The sequence below is a fragment of the Hippoglossus stenolepis genome, chromosome 2 (assembly GCF_022539355.2).
Source record: "Hippoglossus stenolepis isolate QCI-W04-F060 chromosome 2, HSTE1.2, whole genome shotgun sequence".
Lineage (NCBI taxonomy): Eukaryota > Metazoa > Chordata > Actinopteri > Pleuronectiformes > Pleuronectidae > Hippoglossus > Hippoglossus stenolepis.
The window spans coordinates 2,670,266-2,691,493 of record NC_061484.1 but is presented as its reverse complement, the minus strand read 5'-3'; the positions used below and the strand labels follow the sequence as shown (position 1 = coordinate 2,691,493).

Genomic DNA, 21,228 nt, shown 5'->3' with positions numbered 1-21,228 from the left:
AACATCCACATGTTTTTGCACTCGTCATATTTTATTTCATAGTAGTCATGGGGAGAGAATTAATTATTTACAGTGCCAGGTCCCCAGATATTTCCGAATGGTTCATTTTGCTGGCAGCTACAGATGATTGGTTAACCTTCTCTTGTTCTAATGCCACAGGTTTCACTCCCACACAGAGTAACTGTATACAGTACATACAGTACAATACTGGCCTCTCTCTGCTTCTTTCTTTGCCGGGTGTGGTATTGCATTGTTTTTCATCACTGTGAAATATCATGTGATATGTATAGCTCAATCCTTGGTTACTCATGAGAATGTTACACAACTTTGAATGTGTTCTTTGAAAGGTTTTTCTTCTACAACATCTTTGCCTGTTTTTCACTGCTTTTCCCTTCATTTGCTCCATTCAGATCCACTGACTATGGCTCCACATATGAACGAATGAACGACAAAGTCGGATCCAAGATTGTCCTGAGTTACCTCTACGTCTGTCCAACTAACAAGAGGAAGGTGAGATGTTATGTTGAAATGTTTGGATTTCATTTCATTTACTTTCCATTTTCATGTTTCTATGCTCGTTCACCATGGTGGAAAAAAAATGAAAACAGGCTTATTTAAAAGGTGGAATTTGTCAAAGGTTCCTCTGTCGTGGAGTGTGGTTTCTAAGCAGGAGGTGGTGGTGATGTTAGACTAGAGCTTCAGCCATTGATGTGTTTCCAAGACAACAGGTTATCATACACCCTCTGAGCAATGCTTCCTCTTAGGGCAGACTTGACAATACATTAACGTTTACATCGACAGCAAATGTAGAATGTGGATAATGTAGACATGTATACACCTTGTTTGAATTATAACATCCTATTGACGTCTTCACAGCATTTTCAACATTAACATGTGTGGCAGTTGCCAGTTTTTCTATTCATGTCGATGTAACTGCAGAAGTAACTGTAAAAGCCTCAAATGACAACCTCAAATGACAAATGACCCCCCCCCCCCTTAGTAAACGTTTGAATTGGTGGTTCTAGTGTTTGCACTTCCTAACTCTGTACGAGGTGTGCAGGCAATAAGGTAAAAACTCTAGAAAATATGGTACCTGTTCACTGACTTTACTCCCAAGAAGACTTGACATTATGATGATTATATTTACTTTCTACATTATTACAATGGGATAGAAGCCTCTGAGTTTTCCATGATAAGTATTGTAAATAATTTGGTTTAACTGCTTCGACTTGGGAGTCCTACCTTTATCAGGTGAAGCCTGTGTATGGACTATCTTGTTTACATGCTAAATACTACCAAATGAAAACATGTCAAACGCATCTTATTTGGGCTTAAAGGGATAGTTCACTGAAAAATGAAAATTCACTCATTATCTTCTTACCACTATGTCGATGGAGGGGTGGGTGAAGTGTTTGAGTGCACAGAACACTTCTGGAGTCTCAGAAGTAAACTTTGTAGCAGCCGAATACGATGCTGAAATTTTAATTATGCTGGATTTATCACGTTAACATGGAATATACAGATAATGCCACAGGTAATCCCAATCCCCCTATATTTATTTATTTATCTTGCTTCAGTCATTATTTGAATGCTGATCTTTATTTAAAAATAAATGATTTTTATTTGTTGACACCATGAGCATGGTAACAGGGATAAGTCTAGAGCTGAGTTCTCTCTGTCCTGTCGGAAGTTTTTTTCAGAAACCCTGTAAAGGTTTTGTTAAAACAGGCCAAAATTGAGAAAGACAGAAGAAAAAATTAGCTTACAACCAATTGCCAGTGTCACTTATCTGCCTGACAACTATGTCAAATGAAGGAATAGGAAAAAAAACAATACAATACAATGAAATACTTTAGCACACATTTTAAAAGCTATAATGATAAAAAGCCACAATATATAGAAGAAGAAAAACAAACAATAAAGAGTGGTCAACATATTTACGAATGATATTAACAAATAAGTAAATACCTAATGTAAGTGCACATTCAACTTTTATGTTAATGGAATAAATTGTGCTAGTAACCAATCACCCTAAAGAATATGCCCATGGATCATTTGCTCTGGACTGGTTCACAACTCACTGTATTAGGCAGTAAATCTGATGTGCCCCCTTGTGGTGAACTTCACCCTTATGGTGCTCTGAGCAACAATTTGATAGACGGAAGTGGAAGTGTAGCCAAGACGTCAGAGTTCAGGAAGCAGTTCAATTAGAGTAGGAGTCTGGTCTCTATCTGTCTATCTGCAGACTAGACTGCCACAAAGCCTTTTCTGTATCAATATGTTCCTAGTCCTGTACAATAGGAAAAAAAATACTTTAGTATTGAAACATATGAATTAATCTTGGTCTCATCAACTTCCCACTGCTAATTACACTACAGTGTATGCATATGGAGAATATGAAGTTCTGTTCCTCCTCATCTGTTCCTCTGGTAAAGGCAGAGAAGTAGACATTGATTATATAGTTGTACAAAGAGCGAGACATGACAATTAGAAGCAAAAAGTCATTCAGTGAATATTTTCATTATGTCAACCATGAAGTATCTAAAGAGTCTGAGTCAGTGTAGTGTGGGCAAAGGAAACTGGTATTTCAAAGACATCATGGCCCATTAACATTATATAAAAAAAAACGTGACAATATAAACCTTATTCTTACAGTACAAGCAGATAAAGAACTAATATATGCTTTAGTATGAACACATGTACGTCTGCTTATTATTCACGTAATCAGTCAATCATGTGTGTGCAGCCTAATGCACTAAATCATAAAGATACATGGCAGAGGTTTAGGTAATGATCATGACTCCATGGACCCAACCTGCCATATGTCAACAGTACCGCCTGCTGCGGCTGCTGCTGGTGGTGGTGTAATGGTGTGGGGGATATTTCCTTGGCACACACTTAATACCAAACAATCATGGTTTGAACAGTTCATTGTTGCTGAAAACGTTCATCTCTTTATAGACACCGTTTACCATGTTCTCATGGCTAATTACAGCAATATAGTGCTCAATGTCACAAAGTCAAATTCTTCTCAGAGTGGTTTCCTTGACATGACAACGAGTTTAGTGAACTTCAGTGTCCTCCCCTGTCACCAGATGTGACTCCAGTAGAACCTTAAGGATGTGATAGACCTGGAGATTAGCAACATGACTAAGTGTTAGGAATAATGAGATGCAGTCATGTCACGGAGCAGAATCTCCAACATCTTGCAGAATTACAGCCACAAAGAACTGAGGCTGCTTATGGGAGTTAAGGGAGGAACGACCCAGTATTACAGTGGTGTTCCCAGTAAATTGCTTGAGTGAGTGCAAATGATCCGATGAGCAGTCAAACGACAACTATATAACTTAGTATGGGTCTTCTTAATAGAAATATATCTTACAAATGAAACATTCACAAATTATAAAGTGCACTCATGCTTAATTCAGTACATGCAGAGATTTTATACAGCTTTATTTGTTCTGTTACACCCAGTGCTTCGGTTTATAGTTGGTACTGTTGTCCAATGGAATCTAACATAAGACGGACACCACCGTGTGTACCACATCTCTGTGAGGTCACTGCCGTATGGACTCCTTTGCTTGGCTACAGTTCCTGTACATTTTAACAAGAGACTCACTCCAATGGTTTCATCTAAAAAAATAAATAAACTAAGAAGTAAACCTACAGTAAGTTGACAGGAGAGGATATTATCTTCTTGTGATTCCAGCATTGAGTTTTTTCTGCTGACGATGTGTCTTTTTCACTAAGCGCCTTCTTAAATGAATAAATCAATCAATAAAAAGTATCACGTTTATATACAATAACTTTATAAATGATACGATTTTCAAGTGGTTAAGTTTTTGACCATATCCAAAAGAAAAAAAAGCAGATTATATCATCAGCTGAAATGCAAACAGAATGACAAACAGACATATTTTGTTGGAAACAAGTTAAATACTGTAGCAAGGTATTAATATATATAACTATTTATAACCTTGAATATCATCCAGTACTTGGACAATCTTTACAAGTTAAAAACATCTAGCTTCCAAACACAACTGTTTAGTATCAAACTTGAGATCATCTAAGACACTTACTAATTTTAACGGTTTACAGTTTACTTAGTTACTTAAATAGACACAATCTCCAGTATATGATGATAATATAACATAATATTAAGAGGAAAATCACATGTACATTCAAGGTACTGCAGGTCTACTCAACAGAGCAACTGAGTTAACATTTATAAATATAAGGTTTGTTGGAAATCAGCATCTTTTCAAACTGTCAGCATCGGCACGCATAACCCTGCATGTTCACAAGTGCTTCACGGATTCAGAGCATTTTGTCCACTTTATGTGTCAGGTTGCCAGGCACAGCCTGGACTATTAATGTAAACACGACATGTGAACGACCTGCTAACTCCTGAAAATGTGTGTGCACATTTGCAATCGTCCTTGTGCCAGTTGCATCCTGGATCAGACCTTCTACCCTTTTATTTCTGAATGGCCGCTGGTATAATACGATTGACACATCTTTGAAATAGCACATCTAAGATGGAGGAGCCTCTGTCTGGCATCACTACATCACCAGAAAGGTATTGTCTCTACATCTGCCTCTGTGAGCAAGAGGAATTAACATAACAAGCCTACAAGGAGCAATAGCAGCTAAATACTTGAAGAGCATTGCTAGAACAATAATGGTTGTATGATCCGCCTCTCGAGTCTAGATGATTCAGGTGCTGTTGGGAAATGTATCCCTGAAGCAGTGAGGCATTGTGGCTGCCAAGAATTGTACATCCTCGCTGTGTCTATCTAGTAGGAAAGGATCCTGCTCCCTGCACCCTCAGGGACAAAGCAAATGGTTCTACAAGATCAGGCTGGAGTGCATTCAACTAAAGCATGGTCATCAATATTTGATATTTGACACACAGCTCGTGTCTCTTTTCAGGAAGGCATAATCAAGGTTCTTCACCAGCAGCATTGTTTTTCCCCATCACATAAAAGTTCCCTCTTTTCTCTGAAAGCCACAGCTTTAAACCCACTAACTAGTTTTAAATCCACGGCCTGTTTTGAAATAGCTCACCGAGCATCAGTAATGTGATATAAAGCTTATTTTGTAGTTTTTTCCATTGGTTCATGGCTCGACTGAGTCATCCATACACAGCATTAAAACCAGTTCCCTGTACCTGAGCCTCCTCAGCCTCAACAACAGTTGCTGTCATCATAAAAGCACAACTAGTTTAGCATCCCAATTAAAACATACTCATACTACTCACTAATAATTATTTTTTTCAATGCCTGCAGGAGTGACCCTGCAAATAATATTCTCCAATGAATTTAGTCCTATTTTGCTGGTAAATGCCCTGTGGTATCAGCAATAAGGAACACACAGTGACATGGGAGAATAAACTTAAAGAGAGTTGGCATGTTTTCTGTGAGAGCATAATGCAATGTCACCAACTGAGACTACTAACAAGAGTCAACATTAGCTGAGGCCGCCATTCAAATGTTTGTTGGCTGCAGCTGCTGATGTCTTGATTCATTATGGGGCTTCGTCACCTCTCTGGTATTGGGTGGTTTTCTTTAGGTCTTGTGTCAAGGAAGGGAAAAAACACATATGATCATATGGTCACAATTCAAATGTAAAGCTTTTGAACCAGGAAAGAGATTCCTCATTGTTTGGAGGGCGATGACGAACATAGGGAGCCTTGCATCCACATTCAGAGCTTGTATTTAGCTGATGATGAAAACAGTACTGCTCCAAGTTAATCGTTTATAACAATAAATAATCTGGGTTTAGTTTTCTAAAGAGATATTGTGTTGTGTGGGCTGCTGCGGCGAAAAGTGATACAGCTAGCCAATGGCCCACATCTCACTAAAAAACATAAAGAAGCAGCATCCGTGTGCCCAGTGAAAATTAAGAGGTTGTAAAAATGAAAGTTTATTTTTAGTATTTAGACTTATCTTCCTCCAATACACATTTAAAAAGGAGCAGGAAGAAGACTGAGGTATTCACAGATTGGATCTATGAAACTTTTAAACTACGGAACATCAACATAATTATGTGGTGAACAATACCACCAGACGGGTGCTGAGGTGTTTTCCTTGACAATAAGTGTTTTGTTCAGGTGAAGCTGCCTGGTCTGACACATGTTCAATAGAAAAAACAAAAAATCACTGACATGGAGGTGCTCGGGGTTCATCAGCCTCACTTGATCAAAGCCAAGCCAAGGTTCTGACCCTCAATGTGTTTGCATGGAACAGGAGAAAATAGGATTCTGCAACTAATCCACATCAGGGTGACGAGCAGAACATATAGCTGGTGGTATAGTCCATAGCAAGAGCATAGTCCCCCAGGTTCTCTTTGTTGCTGATGTGACCCTTTATATTTTATATTTTGATTATATAAGTTTAGATCAACTTGTTTTAAGACCCCAAGGAGCCAACTGATTCGACTCTACCACACAAATCACACAATATACAGGATGTACTGGAGCGGCGATGGATTAGTGGTTAGAAAAGAGGCACATCAGACGCAAAGGTCGCTGGTTCGAGGCCACGGACCTGGACAGGAGGATGGACCAGACCTGGATCTGTTCAAGTCTAAGAGGACAGATGGACTCACTGTCTAAGTGCCCCTGAGCAAGGCACCTTACTCCCCTAACATCTGCTCCCTGGGCACTTTCCATTGCTGCCCACTGCTCCGTGTGGTCACCGTGTGTGTTGTGTTCCGTGTGCTGTGTTCACACGGACGTGTTAAAAGCAGAGGGCCAATTTCCCCATTGCATGTGGTGCTTGTGTGTGCATGATTGCGGGACAATAAATTAATCTGAATCTGAATCTTAATCTAATGTAAACAACACATATGAACTTTAGGTTACACCAAAATTGTTGATATTTTCAAAATCCAATTATAGAGAAAAAACATTATTTTATTGCAGGCATATTACTGTGTGGTAATCACAGAAGAGTAGAAATCTCATGAGAATATTTCACCCTAATGCTTGACCTCTGGCTCTGCCCAGGGGCCAATTCTTTCTCTGCACCTTATCTCTGATCTAATTATTTCGATTTGCCATCCCGTAGATGGATGAAAGTTTGCCTGTATGCTGGCTACGTTCCTCCGCTCCCTCCTTGCATCTGAGTGGCCTTATTTAGCATCTGCCAGTGTTCTACCGGATAAAAAGAGCCCGGGTGCCTAATCACTCACTGTAAGATATAATCGTCTGCTGCTCTTTGAGATATTTCTTTTCAACCCCAATAAAGGAATCGTTACATATCCACTGGGGCAATTCTGGAAGCATATGTAGATTTTTTTCTCTTACAATGTGCATGAAGTAAGTCGGAGCTGTGACCTTTAACAATGTCGCATTATAGATTTGAATGATAGTAATGACATTTAGCACAAAGCATCTAAAAAATGACACCTCACATGAATCATCTTGGCTATATTTGAATGTCTCTTTTTGTTCCTGAGCAGCCTGCACTCAGGCCTGGAATGGTTTGATTGAGCGGCTGGTAGATTTGGGTTAATTTCAAGAAAATAGAGGCATGCACAGTGGAAACTCCAAAGAGGAAGCAAGACAGAGAAAACATGATCGCTAAATGTGGGTGATTAAGTCCTGATCCATGGTTAATGAGCATATTTCAGCAACAACTCTCTGCTAAAACCTCCTGTCAAAGACAGACTAAGCCCAATTGATCCGGCGCGACGTGATTCATTTGCTGCAGGGTGTCTCTTTCCCTCCGTCTCTGATCCATACCTCCACTTACCACATGATCCGACAACTACCGGCTTCTATCTCTGTGCTGCACAGCTTAACACCAGGCCGATAAAACACAAAGGTTATCCTTCCAACCTCTATCGATTTAGTATTGTTACCCTCCTCGCTGGCTGGCTTCCTCACAAGAGCTGAGTGGATGCTGTGAGGAAAACCCCCACAGATACTGGCAGATATCAGGAGGCCTTGGCATTGCAAAGTGACAGGTAATGAATGGCGAGTTCTTTGAGCCCCGGCCAATGAGAAATCCAGGTTGAAAATGTGCTGCCTCTTTATTGGTGCTTAATGAAAAACAATTAATCTAATCACCACCAGGGAGGGTTCCCCGCTAAAAGCTCCGGAAAGAGCGTGAGCATATCTGTCAGTGACAAATGTGCTACTGTTTTTCCAATTCAGACTGAATTGACGTGAGATAACAGCCACTTCGACCACAAGTGAGGGCCACTGGCCACAGTACAACCACACCATTCCTGGAGATGTGTGAGTGTTGTAGTTTAAGCCAGATTAAAGGCTCCATTCTTCAAGATGCACATTTAAATATATATTCAGTCGATTTCTTCATATTAAGAATGGAATAAATGAAAAAGTGTAATGTGAAGGAATGCACGCACAGTAAAGAAACAATAAAGGATCATCTCAGGACTATGCCGTTCCCCTCAGCTCTCTTTACTCATTATTTTTGGTCTTTGGGCCAGAAACTGCTCTAATCAGCATTGTCTCTATATTACCTTCATTTTACCTTCAAAGTGCAGACAGACAGTTGAACAAGGGTGAATATTTCAGCGACGTGTTACATCAGCATTATTTACCATGTTTAGATATTTTCAGTTTTCATCTAACATCAAAAACATGTCCCCATTCCTGTGTAATGGACAATGACGCTTTTCTAAGTTCAATTCTGCCTCTGAAAAAACTAGGAGCAGGCTACGTTGCAGTCTTCTGAGGAAAAACATGACAGAACCACACATTCCAGCAAGTGTCCCAAAATGATATATATGTTAACATTAAACTGGCAAAGCCATAGGAATTATGACGGGAGTGAAGGATTAAGTCAGGTGACAAATGTCTTGTGGAAATGGAATTTTTTTAACCACGTCCATGATTGTTGACCTCACTTGACCTTAATTACATCCGACCTGCCTATAGAGGGCATCAGATCAGACAAGGCATTGACATCATTTTGAACATGCCTATGAATTAACAATATTTTGATGAATTTTTAAAATATGTCAACATCTAGTTAGAATAATCCCTTCAAATGAGTACATGGTGTACTGTATTAAGTGATCATTTATTGTAAATTAAATAAGCCTACTAACAGCTTAACCAGGTAAATGCCTAAAATGTTTTAACCTTTAAACGTGAATAAATGTTTTCAGTAGCACTGTCTAAGTCAAAAGAATACCACATCCTTAAAATATATTACACACCTATTCAGACGCCTCTTCTTTAGTCAAGGGGGAGTTCATTTGATCATTTTATCTCCTTCCACAAAGACTCTAAATGTCATTAGCTGAAAGAAATATGCATCGTGGAATTCCTGGTCTTATTGAATTTGGTAATAACTGTGATAGCTCTGGCGGAAATATTCCAAGCATGAAATTGAAAGCTTCTACCACTGTGGCACTGTTAAATTTGAAATGAGAATTTTTGTTGCAGGGAGAAATGCAAAGAGATGACACGCTAAAGGACGGGCTGATAGAGGAAATATCGTCCTGTATATGCAGATTTATCCATGGCTGCTTAATCCTGTGTTTTTACAGCCCTTAATTGTCACTAGACTACAAGCTCTATCACCTTTCTGTTCTATATCAGGACACATGGTTTTATGGTTTCTCAGCCCACCTGTGTGCTTCGGGGGCACGCTGTGGTTTACGCACTTTTTCACTGCTTGTTTCTGTGAACAGGCTTCATCTCTTTTCGGAGAGATAAAATGCCTCCACCGCGGAGAGCGCAGACAGAGCCGTGGCTACGGAGTCGCAGTCATGAAATGAAGCTGGAAACATAGCAGAGTAGTTTGCCAAGCATTAGTCTGACGCGTGCCAAAAGCCACGACTGTTCCGCTGACACCGCTCCTGCCTCCAACGTCTTTCTTCTACCTCCTCGCATCTTCCTATCTTTCCACCTCATTACTCAAAACTCGCCCTTCGAATTCTTTCTTCTCTCATCACGAAAAACTCATACCGACCTGCCTCACGTGTGTGCACGCTCTCCTCCTCTTCCCTTCTTGTATTTCTTCTCCCCGCTCTCAGATTATGGTGTTGACAGATCCGGAGTTTGAGAGCAGCGTACTCATCAGCTCTGATGAGGGAGCCAGCTACCAGAAGTACCGTCTCACGTTCTACGTCCTCAGCCTTTTATTCCACCCCACTGAAGAGGACTGGGCCTTGGCCTACAGTCACGACCAGAAGGTGCGTTTTTTTGCTTGATGTCATCTCCTTTACTGTTCTTGCTGCAATTAGCCGCATGTACTTAGAGTCATCTCTAGCTTTGTGTTACTCAATAGAACCTGTCGTTCATTCTCGATGATTAGCTGATGGTAAGGCATTCACTCATCTTGAATATGAGATTTGTTGAAACATTGAAATTCTAAAATAGTGCTCTGATAGTGCTCTTATTATATTTGATTAGAAACCTTTTTTATCTGCTACAACCAATATATGACATTCTCCATTGTTCTACATCAAAGACAATGGATAATAAGGGTCATCACAGAAGACCGTAATATCCATTACGGTCATTTTGCTTTTTTGACCTTTGGAAACAGCTGTTTCATTACTGGGTGTTATCTGTATTAAGATTTATATATATTATTTTTTTATATATATCTGAAGCAGAGGTTTATACTATATTCGCCAAAAAAGATCAGTCCCTTCAAGTGATTCTCAGACTCCCATTTTCTTCTTCTTCATAATGGTGTCACCTTCCCTGGGGTCTGTTGCACAGTGTGAGGCTCTGCACACCCTCCTCACACAGTGCTCTGAGATTGTTCCCAGCACATCTCTGCCATTAAGGTCAACGGCGGCGACCTGTGAGCCAGCGATTGCCCTTGTCGCTCACAAAGCTTTGGAAAGGTTGTCACTGTGTGAACAGATGAGTTACAGTGTCTGCCAATGATTCAATTTATAAATCTTCTTTTTCTCCATTTAATCTAGTGCATTATATTCGGGTTATCCCATACTTCTCTCTAGATTTGCATCTACCTTCTAAATCATATTTCCACACATTAAACATTTGATCAAATTTGGTCAAAACTTTAATTTGAGCTCTGCTCCACTTGCTGCAGCATTAAAACTCAGCATGGAAATTCTGCTGCTGCTCTTTCAGACTGCGAGACTAACTGTTAAGACGAAGACGGTGGCCAAGTTCAACAAATCCAGACCTCTGTGAAGTGTGGGTCGGAATGAAGTTGAAAGAGGGAGCTGTCCTGCCGTCAGCCAAGGTTGTGGGCAAAACGTAAAATTATTCAGATGGATTGCCGGTTGTAAAAACCACTCATCAGTCACCGCTGTTGCATTATTCCAAAACACTCTCACTCCCTAATGTTAATTAAAAACGGCCCTCAGCAGCTTACATTATCTATAAGAAATTACAGCGTATACAAAATATGAGGTGTGCCTCCCTCACCCATGAAATAGACTCGCAAGATCAATGGCGGTAACAGCTATTGATCTCACTGATTAAATACATCTCAGTCATGAGGGCGGGATATACATCAAGCAGCAGGGCCCAAAGTTCAACAAGGCTGAGGCAACGGAGACTTGGATTTTGGCAGCTCAACATTAACAAGGCAGCCGGGGTCAGCGCGTGCACTGATCACAGGTATTATGAGGATGTGACTAATGACACTCTAATTTGTGTCATCATCGGGACAAAAGGCTCGGGCGTCATTACCACCTGTGCTCGAGTCCCATTCACACACCGCAACCACCTCCCCGGGGCGGTGGTTGCAAATGCACAACAACAAATGTTCTTCATCTAGTCCATTAAAAGAGGTAAACACAGATATTGGACGCCTAATTCAACCTGATTTCCCTTGCAGCCATGACGCTTCATCTCCACCGTGGCGCCGGTAGTGAGAAGCCTTTAATGTGCTCATTTTCAGCCTGCAACTGGCTAACAGTTTTCAGACTGGGTCACTCAGAATTGAATCAGCTGCTAGTTGGTGCTTATCCGTGGCTAAGTGCAGCCCCGGGGACCTAACTTGGAGGCAGGAGTGAAACCCTTTAGTGAGACATCAGAATCCATGTCAGGACAAATAGGCTGGGGTGGAGTGTTTGTTCTTGAGTTCTTCTTTTATGACTTACAAAAAAATTAACATTCCGGTCGTTCTCCTCCTAGAGTAAGTAAATGAAGACGTTAGATTTAGACCTCTTAGTGACCTTTCCAGGCTCTTATCTCTTGACTGTGAGGGGTTTGTGGAGACAATTAGTCATTGATGTGGTCCCAAGTTGGATTCTGAGAATAAGGCCAGTGTTGCCGCTGCCAACTGAGTGAGTTATGTAAACAGTCAGATACAGGCGAACAGCAGAGAGGAGAGTTGTCTTATTTTATTCCCTGTAAACTGCCTGAGCTCCCAGTAGACGGGGCGTTAGGGCATCTTGCCTAAAACTATTTTTTTCTCATTTTTTTAGACAAAAGCCCAGACAAGAACAGGCTGTTTTTTCTAATTCCCTCACTTATTCATGAGAGACCCTTGTGCACTTTAGCTGATGTGAAAACTATAAATATTTCTGATGCTCTGTTGGCAGATATTAAGTAGCGTCTGAGGGATGCTGCAGGGAAATACATTTCTCCAAAATCAAAAAAAGAGGACGATAAACATTTATTTCATTTGCCGTGGAACTGAGGGGATTGGAAAACAGAAGGTTTCTATCAAGGCAATAAATATTGAGATACGTCTCCCTACGCCTCAGCAAACATAGCAGACAAAAGGCCATGGCTCTCTAATGGACTCTGTAGTGATTAACTCGACCAATAATTGTGTCAGAGACAAGAGTACAGGACGCGACACTGTAATCAAACAAGGTTCAGCCATTAGCGGATGTGATTTTCTCACCAATGACGGAATATTATCTTTTTTGTGTGTACAATTTGTCATAATTCATTTTTATCTCTTCTACATTATTATTAGCCTATTCCTGTGTTCATTGTGTTTTAATTATAAAAAGTTTGTAGTATTGCTCTTTAATAAAGTGAGGAGACGTCTGAGAGAGTAAAAGAAGAAAGGTCAAAATGTGTTACATTTTGGTCCCTAGTAAGAGTCAAGTTCCAAAGACACCAATTCCCGTAATGCAGCTAAGGGGTAAATGGATGATGTTTTTCTTACATCAATCCTTCCAACCTCATGGTGGCGCTAGAGAAAGAATTAAGGGATAGTTATTCAAATAATTCAGAGTGCATCATCTGAGAACCATAACGTTTGTTGTAACCCATGTGGTAAGTCTTGTTATATGTTTGTTTCACTGGATAAGGGAAAACTTTGACCTGCTGGTGGCACTAGATCAAAAGTCATGTGACTGCTGAAGGCAGTAGGATTCATCCTGCGGGGATCACGATATCGCTTCTAGACATCTCTACTAAATTCCATGACAATGCATCCAGTAATTTATGAGACATTAAAAGATAATAATAATGGCAATTTCGTGGTAGCACTCTGGCAATAACCAGGCACTCATCAAAGTGAGTGTATCTCATCCTCTGGGAGAATGAATGCCTGCACAAACTTTCATGAAAATCCATACAGTAATTTCAATATTTCTTCTATGTCATATTCTTGAAGTTGTTAACGATTTGGCGTCAGCTATTCCACAAACAAATCAATGACTGACATATTTTTGTTTTGTACTTAAGTTCTAAAAATGTGCCTGTCAAATACCTTCTGCGACTTCTCAGCACAGCGCCTGTCAGTGGCCTGCCACACAGAGACTCACACAGTGTCTGCTGCAGTCGGACCAGCCTGCAGAAGTACGAGCTCAGCACTGAGATTCCAAATCCTTGCATTTCCTTTGAACTCCAAGCAACAAATAACCAAACTGGCACATTCGAGAAACAGTGTATATATTAACACCGTTGAATTTATCAAGGACAGAGGCTTTCAAGGTTCAGCTCTAACCTCATAAAGAGTCATCCTCATGGAAATGGAGAGCGTATTCATTCTGCACTGCGACTGCATTACCCTAAGATAGCACACAGCAAACCCCAGGTCCAGGCAAACATTTAATTTGTGTGTGTTTATATTTCCACTGGAGGGGCGGCGATCCATTAAGGCTGAGGCTGCTGTAGCAGGGAGCTGTTGTCTCAGTGGCTATGACAGCGATATTGCTGTGTCTGAACTGGAACACATGGGACTCAACCAATGCTCTGATCTGGCATCCCACTACAAACAGAGGGATTAATGTCATTAGTGAGGTGATGGATGGCTCCAAATGGAGCAGTGATATTACAATAGATCATAACAAAATGAACAGGGACCATGGGGGGAGCTGTCTTTGACAGGTTCATTCTAGACAGCACAGAAAGTATGCTTAGAATTGGGAGGACATTTTAAAAAAGTATTCCGTTTGTGAACACTGTAAAACAGAGAGTAAAACAAAATAAAAGCATAATTTTGATAAAAGTTGCAAGCAGCACCAAAGGGCCCTTCACCTTCCTGATGTCAGGGGCTGGTGCAGATGCTGTGAGCTGCAGCTCAGAGACCTTGGGCTCAACATCGCCCTCCGTGACTGGATTCTGAACTTCCTGACGGGCAGACCACAGGCGGTGCGGATAGGCAGCACCTCATCCTCCACCCTGACTCTAAACACCGGTGCCCCCCAGGGCTGTGTGCTCAGTCCTCTCCTGTACTCCCTGTTCACGCATGACTGCGTGGCCACCCACAGCTCCAACACCATCATTAAGTTTGCTGATGACACGACTGTCATAGGCCTGATCACCGGCGACGATGAGAAGGCCTACAGAGAGGAGGTCAGAGCCCTGACATCTTGGTGTCAGGACAACAACCTCCATCTCAACGTCAGCAAAACAAAGGAGCTGATCGTGGACTACAGGAAGAGACAAGGAGTAGAACACGCCCCCCCTCTCCATCAACGGGACTACGGTGGAGCGAGTCAGCAGCTTCAGGTTCCTCAGGTTCCTGTTCTGCCTGCTGCCGTCTGGCCGACGGTACCGCAGCATCCGGGCCCGCACCAGAGACAGTTTCATCCCCCAGGCCATAAGACTTTTAAACTCCTCCAATCTGTCATAACTCTGCACCTTAGCATATTTGCACTATTGCATATTTGCACTATTGCACACACTTGCACTATTGTTTTTCTTTTTTTCTTTAGGTGTATATATATATTTTAGATATGTATATTTTATTTTAAATTTTAAATTTTGATTGAGCATTGTTATAAGAGAGCCTGTGACCCAAGCATTTCATTGCAAGCAACTGCTTAATGTTATCGTTGTGCATATGACAATAAACTCTTGAATCTTGAATCTTGAATCTTGATGCAGACATGATTCAGAACCTTTATGATGTTTGGAGTCTGCACAAATGGAGCACACTGTTCTGTTGTGTGAGTGTGAATAAAATATAATCACCTCCCTGGTGGTGATTAGAAATAATATCAGAATAATGCTTTGTTAGTGGAGAACGAGATGCTGTGTAACATTTCATGTAGTGTGACAACTGAATGAGTAGAAAGATACAAATATCGAACAATATCAGAAATCAAGAAGCCTCTTTTAGTGCTGAATGATAAATTATCTTTACATGCACAATAAACGCAGTGCAAAGGCTGCCAGAAACAGAATTAATAAGTAATAATGATTTTATTTGATGATGGTACCAAAACCTGGTATTAAACAGACCTCAAGTTTAAAGACGAGGTCTTGTATTGATTGGCTCCACACATTGCATTCTCTTCTCAGCTGCTGTCTGTCATACACACACTAACACACATACACACACACACACACACACACACACACACACACACACACACACAGGGAAGGCGGAGACAAGGAGGGGATCACAGAAAACAGGGAAACACTAAAGTTACGACATAAGCCGTGACACTAATACTGGCACCAAAACCAAACCAATTGACAAAAACTAAGGAGATTCACGGTCTTAAGAGTTATCAGACAATATTTATGAAAGAGCTGAATAAGCTGAGTGGTAAAATGTAAGTGTGCAGCCTATAACTTCCTGTTGTCATTAGATGGTATATATAAAAACAATATTGTGTAAAATTGGCACACCACTTTGGCGACAGTTTGTCATGCAGATGTGTGCAGGCCAAGATTCCTAATAGATGTGAGGTTTGACACAGATTTGACCAGATACAGGCCAGAACCTTACCATCCAAGAACTGATTCTTTCTGTACCTGCCATTCAAGAAAAACAAAAAAATACTTTGAAATGAAACTGACAAAATTTGAGGTTAATTGGATTGATTCCATTTTCCCAAGTTCTTCAAAGTGCAAGAAATATTCCCAATGAATTCAAAATGGTGGACTTCTGATTGGCTTCAGGGTGTGGCTCTACCCTAAGTCTAACCTGACTAAACCTGACAGATGTGCCGCCTGAGTTTCAAACATCTAGGGCAGTGTGAAAGGGGAAGCCTCTGAGTTTCGTGCCAGGCGGAGCATTTAAGCCATTTTGCCCAACACACATAACATTTCACCATAGTGGATGTATATACAAATCTTTTTGAGTTTGCATGCAGTATGTGTAGCCTCTCAAAAGTCTCAAAGGAAATACAAAGCCTTAGAAATAAAATAGTGTCCTTATGATAACTTAGTCATATAAACTTGAAAAAGAGCTTGATAGAAGGAGGATGTCTTCAGGCCAAGAGTGGCTTGATGATCAGGAAATGTTTGATTGTGGTTTTGTTGCTCCCGATGAGACAGTGAAATGAACTCTGATATCAAAGGGAAATTATGGATACAGTGAAGTAGTGGTGCCTACATGGTGAGGAGAGGCAGACCGAACAGATGGAGTAACTTGTTCTGATGGAATAGCAGATATGTATCGTCACTCTGTTGTCAAAACAGCAGATGGGGGTCTGCTGCCAAGCCGACAGAGGAGTGTGTCAACAGTACTGAGATGGAGAAACTTTTCTGTACTCGTTGGCCCTCACTTAAGATTATGCTTTAGTCTCTAAATGTAACATTTCATGGATGAAAAGTCACGACTGAATTGCTCTGTGTGCTCTTCTTCTCAATATGATTGTATTTTTGTCTGTCTCAATGCTAAAAAAAGTTAAAGGGGAAGCCTCTGGTTTTTGGGCCAGGGGGAGCAATCTAGCTATTTCACCCCCGCCCATGTATGATTTTGTGGATGTGCATGCAACGATTTGTAGGCAACATGTTTAGCCCCTTTTTCACAAAGGGAAAAAACACAATAATCATTCAAATATAACAATAATAGTGCATATTTTCATACAGTTTCATGCAGTATTTCCTTTTATACTATTTTATACAATCCACTCAGCTATGTACTTTTTCTGCACTTTTCCCACATCCAACCTACTTAAAAACTTATATTTTGACTGAGTTCATCCTTATTTTCACATCATGTTTTAGATTTGAACCTGACTAGCAATGGTGGGATGTAATGCACTATAATTACTTTACTACTGTACTTCAGTGCATTTTTCAAGTATATTTACTATACTTAAGTAGAGTACTATTCTTGTACTAAACTAAATATACAGTAGGTACAATAGTAGACCGTTGCATTATGAAATAGGCTCCACTTGGCAAGTTCTTTTTATACTTTAAATATTTTCAAAAGCAAGTACTTACTTTTACTCGATTAGAACATTTAATGTGGTACTTTTACTTTTACTTGAGTACATTTTTGAGTATGTAAAATTAGCAAGTCAAATGAGTACGTCCTCCACCGCTGCTGGTTATAGCTCGGTGCTATCTGGATTGTAAGACATCTGTGTTATTCTGACAGTATAGCCTGACAGTAACTGACAGTAACCATGGAACAGAAAACATCTCACCCCCTCATTAGGCTACATCGCTGTATATCTGGACACATTTTCCTGCTCCATGCTACATTACGCTCACTTGCTATAGGCTTGGAGAAGGTGTACTTCCTTACTGCAATTTCCTCATTGGATCCAAGGATCAGGTGGCAGTTGTTCTCTTCCTTCAGAGATAAAGCTTCAGAGGCAAGGTTTCTTTCTTCTTCTTTGTTTGTTTTATTGGCAGTGCAACCAACGTCAAGGTGCATTACCGCCATCTACTGTGTCTTCTTCTTCTTCTTCTTCTTCTTCTTCTTCTTCTTCTTCTTACTTCTTAGTCCACTCTACTCTTCTCCACCCGAAATTGGAGTTGCTTTGCCCTTGATAAACTCTCTGTGTCCTTTTAAGATGTTCTGAATTTCAATGGCGTAAAAAAATAGGCTTTGATAATTCCACATCCATGGTAACCTTCTTCTTGCCACTAATGTGCCCCGTGCTCTCTTTTGTTTCTCTCTCGTTTGAGCCCATTAGTCCAATTTTAGTTGCTCATGAAAGACAAACATATTTGTCTGGGGCTAGGGATGGAGAAAGGAGCCTGAAGGTGAGGGGGGCTATTAGCAGGCATGTGTGCATGAAGTAGAGAGGAAGGTGGGGACGTGGGAACAGAGGGGAGGAAATGAACCATTAAATGACAGCAAATGAAGATTGATGGATCATGCTTGAATTATTATTAAATATCTAATTTCTATCTGTTATAGAGGCTCCGCTGACATTCTCTGTTGGCGACGCAACATTAATAGATATCAGTTGGTGCGTTGGCTTGTTTATCAGTTTTCAAACAGGCCTGCGGTGTACTCCCTCTTCGTTGGCCCCAGCTGTAGCCAAGCCAAGCCCTAATATGACACACTAATCAGTAGAATCAAACCAATTCCTTTTTATCACATCAACGGAGGTAAGAGAAAGCACTTTAATGGTTTTTAATAGTTCTGCTCTGTGGGGGATGATTTATATTTATTTGTATCATTCACTCCTTCTGTCCCTGTGGTGACTGGCGGCCGAATGGAGGCAAGGTCTTCTCCAAGCTGTTCTCTCACTGCGAGGAGTCAAGGTGTATGTTTTTGGTTTACAAGCAATCATGACATTTATTTTAGTCAACAGCATCCCACAAGTGAGCCTGTCAGAGTGTGGGAACACGGGGCTGAGAGGGCACCAAACATCATTTACTAAACCTTGACTGGAAAGGTCTTGTCAATCTTGTGAAGCAGCTCTGCATGATTCAGGACCATAGAAATCTTTAAAAATAAGGGCTTTTCGTTTGAGTAGATTCTTGCTCCTGAAAGACATCGGTTTACTTCCATTTGCAGCTCAGGTGTGATGCTAAAAGACTGACATCAATACACACAAGCAAAAACCTTTCAAGTTAAGATTGTTTTATGTGCTTGCTGCTTGTCCTTTTAGCTGATACATTAATACAGTGGTGTCTTAGTGGTTGGGTCAAATGTAGCTTCTGCATCTTCTACATCTGTACTTGTCGTTACTGTCTGAGACTTTTAAGATAAGATAAGATGAGATAAAACTTTATTGATCCACACAGGCAAATTCAATTGTTACAGCAGCAGGCAAGTCAGAGTCTGTACATAATATACACCGTTCACTCTAGAAGTGGTTTCTATAGAAATGTTATGAAGTAAAGTGCAGTGGCACAGGATGATTGCACCAGCAAGTAGAACAACCGTAACATTCCATGACGTGTAGAGGACACTAATGTGCAAAATTATATTTTCCGTTAATAGAATAGTGCAAGTCATATAAGTAGAGTGCCATGAGAAAAACCAGTGCAGTATTTTATTTTCCATTCCGGATGGTGTTATAGAGTCTGAGAGCAATGGGAATGAAGGACCTGCAGAAGGGTACTTCCCTGCACTGTGGGTGCAGCAGTCTGCTGCTGAAAGAACTGCTCAGGGCCCCACAGTGTCATGTAGGGGGAGAGAGGTGTTGTCCATGATGGAATTCAGCTTCGCTAACAACCTCCTCTCACCCTCTTCCTCAGTGAAATCCAGAGGGCAGTCCAAGACTGAGCTGGCTCTCCTGACCAGTTTATTTAGTCTTTTTCTGTCCCTCTCTGTGCATCCGCACCCCCAGCAGACAATGGCTTAAAACACTGCAGAAGCCACCACGGTGTCATTAAAAGTCCTGAATCGTGTCCTGCATGGCTTTAACTTGTAATGCAAGAAGTATATATCACTATGTCACTATTTTCAGGCCTGCGAAGAGTGGCGTGACGATACATACAGTATGTGCTATTATTTCAGACGAGGTTACTTATCTTCTTAGTGTGTGCATTTGACAGCATTCCATCTTATTCACTTTTTCTGGAGATGCTGCTTCCTCGGCTGCTTACAGTTATTATCGGTATAATTGTTGGCACTTATTTCTTGTTCACAAAGTTTGAAAAGTAACATATTGTAGTTGTGTGGGCCTAATTTGCAAAGAAGCTCAGATTCCGCAATTTTCCTCTTGTCTGATGCAGTATCAGGAAACAAGTCTCTTTATGTCGGGAACACAGATTACATGGAAGACTGTAACATGATGTAATGGGACTATTATTTGGTATTAGGTAAATATATATACCCAGACGTGGATACTATACAATTTATATCAATGTATAGGCACCACTACATCTCTGGTTATTGTTAAGGTAAATGATATAAGCAGAACAAAGAACTCCAGAGAAAACAAAGCTTTAAAAGGATTTACTAACATGAAAGGTAAACAAGTCCAAACCGTTATTGTTGAGACTCTTGTGAACAGGCAGAAGGTGGGTTTGTGCGAAATGTACCAAACTCCATTAGGCTATTGGTGGGAGATGGGTCAGGCGGATGTCTGGGTTGGCAGACTCTGCAGTCAGAATCAGCAGAAGTGGATAAAAATGGACATGGTGGCGAGCAGACAGATGAACCTGGAGCACGGGTTCACGTGTTCTTTCACTGAGCAAACAAGCAGGCAAAGAAATGATCTAAACTAGTAGAATTGGTCTTGGTACTGCCGCAGTGTCTGAGGGATGGCCTACTGCTTGAGTACTGCAGGCAGCTGAGTGGTTGTCGTCAAAGACACAGAAGCACACAGACAGGACTGACAATCGAGGACAGACAGGTGACAAAAAGGAACGGGAAAACAACATAAAACAGGAAAAAGAGAAATGTCCACTTACAATAACTAATAACAGCAATATTTATTCAATCCATGGTTTGGTGTTCCACTCCAACAAACGTAAGCAAAAAAACTGAACTGATCTTAAGGGACTACGAGTCATCAGAGCAACACTGTTAGTTATTTTCTATTCCAGGTAACATAAAAGCAAATGTTTCTGTTGACTTAACTTAATTATGTAATATGAATTATTCAACGTGTTCCAAAAGCCTAATGACTTCCGTTCATTCAGTTTTAGTGGTGGTAAAGATTTTGCTGATGTTTGTGTAGCCCCTGCCAGAGAAC

General features: G+C 40.7%; 1 protein-coding gene across 2 annotated transcripts in view; it reads left to right on the top strand.

Annotated features, from left to right (window-relative positions):
• The window catches only part of sorcs3 (sortilin related VPS10 domain containing receptor 3), a 206,760-nt gene that overhangs the window by 109,157 nt on the left and 76,375 nt on the right, over nucleotides 1-21,228 (top strand). For both annotated transcript variants that reach the window (XM_035146310.2, XM_035146300.2), the window contains exons 3-4: nucleotides 411-510; nucleotides 10,018-10,176. In XM_035146310.2, the coding sequence (XP_035002201.1) occupies nucleotides 411-510; nucleotides 10,018-10,176 (259 nt within the window). The remainder of the gene's footprint in view (nucleotides 1-410; nucleotides 511-10,017; nucleotides 10,177-21,228) is intronic.